This window comes from Musa acuminata, chromosome BXJ1-8, assembly GCF_036884655.1.
Source record: "Musa acuminata AAA Group cultivar baxijiao chromosome BXJ1-8, Cavendish_Baxijiao_AAA, whole genome shotgun sequence".
Classification (NCBI taxonomy): domain Eukaryota; kingdom Viridiplantae; phylum Streptophyta; class Magnoliopsida; order Zingiberales; family Musaceae; genus Musa; species Musa acuminata.
In genome coordinates this window covers 51,117,736-51,124,624 of record NC_088334.1, presented here as the reverse complement: position 1 = coordinate 51,124,624, position 6,889 = coordinate 51,117,736, and the positions used below count along the sequence as shown (strand labels likewise).

General features: G+C 35.7%; 1 protein-coding gene across 2 annotated transcripts; it reads right to left on the bottom strand.

The window, feature by feature from the left end:
* Positions 1-494: 494 nt before the first annotated feature.
* On the bottom strand, positions 495-5,864 carry LOC135588687 (serine/threonine protein phosphatase 2A 57 kDa regulatory subunit B' theta isoform-like). 2 transcript variants are annotated; one of them, XM_065080931.1, is made up of 3 exons: positions 5,725-5,864; positions 3,930-5,628; positions 495-1,028 (listed from the first exon to the last, which is right to left on the bottom strand). In XM_065080931.1, the coding sequence occupies exons 2-3, from the start codon at positions 5,136-5,138 to the stop codon at positions 678-680; spliced, it is 1,560 nt and encodes a 519-aa protein (XP_064937003.1). In that variant the 5' UTR covers positions 5,139-5,628; positions 5,725-5,864; the 3' UTR covers positions 495-677. The 2 variants fall into 2 exon arrangements, with proteins under 2 accessions (XP_064937003.1, XP_064937002.1); XM_065080930.1 differs by having other exon boundaries at positions 3,930-5,549.
* Between the last annotated feature and the right edge of the window lie 1,025 nt (positions 5,865-6,889).

The following is a 6,889-nucleotide window of genomic DNA, read 5'->3' as shown; positions in this document are numbered from 1 at the left end:
TTCAACAAGAAGCATAGGCTTGTTCCTTTGTAATAGGAAATGATTGACTGAAATTTTGTAGGAAGAATGTTGATATTGGACAGGAAAGAGAAATTAACAGAATACTAAGATGAACATAAGGCAAGACCATCTTCAAGAGTGATGCAAGTTACCTGAGATATGGTCCAATAAGTCAGTAGTAGAAGACAGACTTTGCCAACCACTTTGAAATCAGACCCACATTAGCAATTGCACATTTTAGTGACCTGATAAACCTTAAAATCATACAAATTAGGGCTTGGAGAAAAAGATGGAACATAAAGAATTGAGTGTTTCAAAATTTAACCATGGAAAACATGAATGGACAAAGCAAATCACCTGAAATTTCAAATGCATCATCCTTTATCATGTCAAGCATCAACTTAATGAAACATTTGCTCCTACTTTGCACTGTGTTTGTAGAACACTAACCTATGAACTCCCATATTATCATATTTTACACATGGATATAGTAGTTCTTTAAGATTCTTAAAAACCCTCTTAAACCTGTACAATTTTCCTAAATACTCAAAAGAACCTGACATGCAGACAATCCAGATGCATTACATTGGGTGTAATCTATATGCATTCATGTTACCCATATCAACGTCAATAACCTCATAATATAACAAAAAGGTTGAGCTACCACACATGTAGCTTTAAACTGGACTGCGTATGATGTGTGGAATAAGCACAGGTTCATTGCTCGCAGCTTTTGTAGCGGCAATTTCTTCAAGGCGTTTCCATGTCACTTCTCGTTTTGATTGGATCTCTTTGCCTTTAACTTCATCTTCCTCGAACTTCTTCAAGCACTTGGCAAAAAGCTCAGGATCATTATCAGAGAAAAACTTGCTCACATTTAATGTCAAGCTCTGGACAGCTTGATTCCAGTGGCTTTTTGCATTTCTTTCGAGCGCAGGAAAGATTATGGGTAATAGTACCTTGACATTTTGTTTGATCAAGTTTTCGATATGATCATTATTCCATAGGAACAATGCCCTCTCAGCCACCTGCATAGAGAGATTGATTCAAGGATAATCTAATTACAGAACAACAAAGTAATAGGTATTTGTACATAATTCAAGTCTTCATTTTAGGTTCAGATAGTTTCAGAACAATTTATTTTATTATGGTGCAAACTACAGAATTCTTCAATTCAATGACGTCTAAGGTGGCTAAGCAACCAATACATGGTAAAAGACACCTAACTGCCCAAGAAGCATCTCAGGGTACCGCTATGAGGTATTAGATCCATTTAAAAAAAGCAAATAGGTAAATAACATATATCATGGTGTTCTATCCTGCATAAGATAGTAAGATCACCAATCATCAAGAAAAAGAAAAAAAGATCACCAATAATCAATGTGAAGATAAGAACTCAAGATTGATCTTAATGTAATCCTCTAGTTACAAAAAGCTCGTTAGGCACATTCTCTATAATTCTAAAACCAGTGACTACTTTGTCATACTGATCTTTTATAGCATCCTTTTTTTTTACAAATTAGCAAAACCTAAAATTTGTATGTTGCAACACTTTCAGTAGAATGTACTTACTAAGGCTTTTTTTTGTCCTATAACAGTTTGAATTTTGAACCATTTTGACACATGCAAAAGATGACAATGAATGTTAGGAAAGTAAGAAAAAAAATTTAACTGCACCAGATAATCAACTGCAGCAGCTTAGAAAGGTGATAAATTTTGAACCATTTTGACATGTGCGAAAGATGACAACGAATGCTAGGAAAGTAAGAAAAAAATTTAACTGCACCAGCTAATCAACTACAGCAGCTTAGAAGGGTAATAAATGAAATGCAGGAATAACTTAAAAGTAAAATGCTAGCCACGCTAAATAAAACAAAAAGGAGGCAAATGCTAAATGACACCTTTCTAATGACACAAAGCAAGGAAGATTAAAAAGTTTCTACATGGCAATTTAAACGATGTATACACATGAGGACAATATTTGAAATAGAACCATCACGATTTTTTATTGATTGAAAATTTATGGCTACAAGTTGCAATAGCATAAGAGAGTGCCAACTGGCCATCAAATAGTTTGTGAACATGTCATGCTATATTGTGCCAACACCCGACAAGACAATGTATGCTGCCAAAACATATAATATAGGGACCGTCTTATGGATTCTCTTTTCCTAGGACAACACTAACATCACCAACACTCCCTGACGTCTCCTCCCCTAAGACCAATTCAATTAAGAGGTCAAGTCCCTTGGGTCCTTCAAGAACCCAACCAAATTCAGTTTGATCCTAATCAGTGATCACAATGCTTATCATCATCCAGTATCGGGTCTGAAGAAGATCAATATACTCGGTCTTAAACTCTACAAATAAAGAGATTTTTTCCATGTTACAAACCTTGATCATCTACGTCGCAAGGGAACAACCTTAGAAACAGATTTGGAACTTATCAAAAGGTAAAAGTCATCAATTTCTTTCCTAGAAGAACTATGTCTAAATAATTAATGGTTTCTTTTACCATTAGAAACCCTGATCAACCTAACATAGAAAATTTTGGGTTTTAATGGTTCGATCAGGATTCTAATTCGATTTACCTGTAGACTATGAAGAATCAATAACATCATTTACCTATGAAATGTGAGAATGACCAATCAATTACCGTGGTGCCGTAGTTGCCTCCCACTTTGACCAAAAAACAAGACCTTGATTCCGACCAATCTTGTAGAAATGTCATCCTTAGTCCAAACCACTCGAAATAAGATGGCATTGGATTAGTCAGGTCAGGTTCAAATGACAAAAATCAAACCCAAACAAACTAGAAAAGGATTTGCCTCCTTGGTGGATTAAAATTGAATACAAATTGGTGTTATTCAACTTGTGCAAAAACGACCTTCAGGATACTTCCTCTGAGATCGACTCAACTGTTATGTACGTGCTATTTGTATGTTTTTACATATGAATTACACATATAGATGATTGCATAACCAGGATGGATCAATTCATGAGCAGATATGTAAAGACATATACATATATAACATCGTAGCAGAGACATACCTGCATCAGGTTTATTTTACAATAGTTAATTTGTGTGCAAACTTATGCATGGATGCAACCTAATCTAAACCATAAGTTAAAGTTAAATTTATCTTAGGGCAAGTGTCCTCCTTGAAATAGATGTTAGTGCTCAATAAAGCTAAAACCTCATTTGTGCAATCTTAGTACATCTTACCAAAAAGCAAAATCTTGATTTTCCCCTATACACAAATAGAACCTAGACCGAGAGACAAAAATGCCATATCTGAAACTTCAAGGTTAAATTTGACAGAATAAATAAAATATAAGATCAATTAAACTAACTGCCACCAAGCATCTTCTCAACAACTTGCAAGATATAATTTGAGAAGAGATCCTAAAAAACAGTGGTAAAAAAATTGTTCAAATAGTCTTCCTGAAGAAAGCAGTCACAAAAGAATGAGAGGAACACTTGAATTTGAACAGTGCTCTAAAGAATACTTGTCAAACTTTAATTTAAAATAGTCCAATGTACAAAGAGAGGACTGAAAATTGCACCTACTACCTAGATATGGAACACCATGGTTTGCTTATGCATATGCAAAACCACTAGGAGCACTGATGCAAGAAAATGTGCTCAAAAGGCTTTATCCTAATGAAGTAATGGAAATACTCCTTCACTTGAGTATGCATCAACGCCATGAGTCAAGCATGACTTGGAGAGTGTTGGTATTATCTGGTAAATTGTTTATCTGTCGATGAACCAGAGAAGGATACCATAGTGCAGGGTGGACAGTGCTTATGACAAAACATGCATCTATAAGTTAAAACAAAAGATATGAAAAAGGTAAAATGTCCTCAAAGTGAAGGTTGAAAGTAAACCAGCTGACCTAATATTCTAAAGTTATAACTGCAAATACCTGAAAATGAGAACTATTCAAGCAGCGGGCTATCTGATGGAATAGTGGTATCATACATCGCTGGAACTCTGCAGGCTGAGTTGCATCCAATATCTCTTCTAATTCTCCCAAAAACATTACTTCCTTCGAACTATTTGTAATTGGCCAAAATTTCAGCAAGCCCCGTATGACGGTATCTGCAAGCTTGCAATCTTTTTCAATAAATTGAGTGATGCAGTATGATAACTGCTGATGGTACATGCCCATGCATTTTGGTTTATGAAGTGGGATTAACGCTCGGACAAGAAATAATTTATGCTCTTCTTTTAAAGGTAATGCAAAACCATTAATGATACTTCCAAGCACCTCCAGCAGCTCTGCAATGCCATTGTGTTTCTCAGTTTCAAAGATAAACTGGTAAAAAATGTTATTAATAGATTTCCTTATGAATGGCCGGTGAACCATAAATTTTCCATAGATACGGTGAAGAATTGTCTTTAAGTATTCCCTCTCTCTAACATCTTCTGAGTCAAAGAGATCGAGCAGCTTAAGAACAAAGGAATGATCAATATATCTTTTTGCCAGCTTAGCATCCGTCTCAGGAGATTGAAGGAATCTTAAAAACAAGTCATAAACAAGATGCAAGTGTGGCCATGCAGGGTCCATTACAGGTTCGTCTTCCTCCAAATCAAGGGATTGCAAAACTTTGTACTCACGAGGCGGGGAAGTGAAAGTCCTAAACAAGTTTATGGATATCATCTTTATGATTTCTTGCATAACACTCTCCGAAAACTTTGCATTGGATGATGCCACATAGTCAACAAGATCTTGCAGAGTCTGCCGTTTGATGTCCTTCTCTTTCAAGTTCTTTGTTGCATCCGTGAAGTCAAACACAGCACAACACAAGTTCAATTTTTTTATGAATAAGCTCTGCCTCTCGGAGCTTGGGACATCTTTGAAGCTCGGCAATGCTTCATAGGCCAGGACGACTGAACCACCATTTGGCTCTGACATAACAGCAGGGATTTGATTGGCTGGATGGTCTAACCCAGGATCCAAACCAGGAGGGAGAACTGTGACTCTGCTGCTTGGCAAGTCCCCATCTCTTGAACTGGTTGAAGAAGTCGATGATGGCGGACTCACTCCAGCAAGTGAATCCCGTTTATCGCCTGACTTTGACTGCTTGCGGGGAAGCCGACTCAAAAACTGCTTAATCATGCTTCGAGGCATGCATGCATGCAAAAGGAAAAACAGGAGAAAAACACAAATTGAAGGCCCTAGCTATGTACCGTCCAAGGTAAAACTTCAGCAAAAAAGGGATCTCATTGCCGCCACCCGCTGTTCCTCACTCCAAAATCCTTCCTTTGTTAAAGCACTTTTTTTACCATCACCTGAAGATGTTCCAGATCGAGAACAAAGATATATCTTCTCCCACATGAAGTCAGCCCTTTCTCCGTTGCAAAGACCCGATAACAATAGCAGATCAAGAAAGAACTCAAGATTCTACCATTTTAAGGAGGCCCGGACCAATGACAGATGCGATCGGCGGAAAGATCCCCTCTTCCATACCCTTCTACCCGCAACTAAAGAGGGGCACCCAAAAGCGGGATGGATCTCGAGGGCCAAATTCCTCTTCCGCCCCTAAAATCGACGGGTTCGAAGGACTAAAACGATCAGGAAACGGCCGAGAGCGAGCGAGACAGCATTTGGCGCTCGAAATCTCGAAGTCGAAGTACAAAGGTGAAAGAATTGCCAACAAAAGGAGATTTTTCTTTATTCGGTTCAAAACCCACACGGAAAAGAAGAAAAAACCTACCTTTTTCGAGACCAAAGAAGCGCTCAACTCTCCCTATGTATATTCCCCGACGGATCCCTCGCTGCCGTCCTTTTCCTTTCGGTGATCGGAAGGAGAGAAGACAAAGAGAAGGCGCAGAGCGATGAGGCCGATGTCTTTGGCTTCAGCAATTAAAATAACCTTCCTAATACATCTCGAACATAATAATGATTATAATAAATAATAATTATTTATTATAATAAATAATAAGTATACTTATTATTATTATAATAAATAATAATGATTATAATAAATAATAATTATTTATTTATTATTATTATTAGTATACTTATTATTATTATTTTAAAATTTTATGCCTTTCTATGAATGCACCTCATTGTTGCTTTCCTTTTGCGAGGTCTATCGTTTTATTTCATTTTATTTGTCTTTTATCTTATTATAAAATCTCATCGTGAGACCTTGTCACTCCTATCTCACGAAAACGATGAGTCCTCGTAATAAAGATAAAGCTTATTCTTCTTTTCTTTATCTATTTCAAATTTTTTTCTCTTTTTTTTTTTCATATTTGATCACATGTAAACGAGAGGGGAGAGATGGCGGGAGAGAAACGACAGGCGATGATAAAAGACAGGCGATGATAAACCCTAACATGAACTTTTACAAAAATTAAACTAAAAGATATTATGATCCTCCATTGTCAAATTTAAGTAAGATAAGAAATACCACATATATATATATATATATATATATATATATATATATATTAAAAAAAATTCTTTCCTCATTCAAGTCATCAAGAACACTTAGTAACTCCTATTCTCTTATTCAAAACATCAATCGAGTCAAATCAATTTTATGAAGTAAAATTGATAATCAAATTTGATTTTATTAGGTATATATATAATTTATAATTTAATTTTAATAATAATTTTTTTTTATTTTTTTCTTCTTCTCCTTTTTAGATGACGTAAAATGATAAAAAAAAGATAGACGATGAAATAAGACGAAATGAAGATTAAAAAGGAAGATATGAAAAATAATTTTTGATATTTACTATAATACTTTAATGTTTTTAGGGTTACATATATTTTGTAATACCTCAAGAGATTTCATCTTGTAAACTATCCAATAGGATATGTGGGTGATGAGAGAGCTATGGGGAAGGGAAAAAAAAAGGGGTAAAATA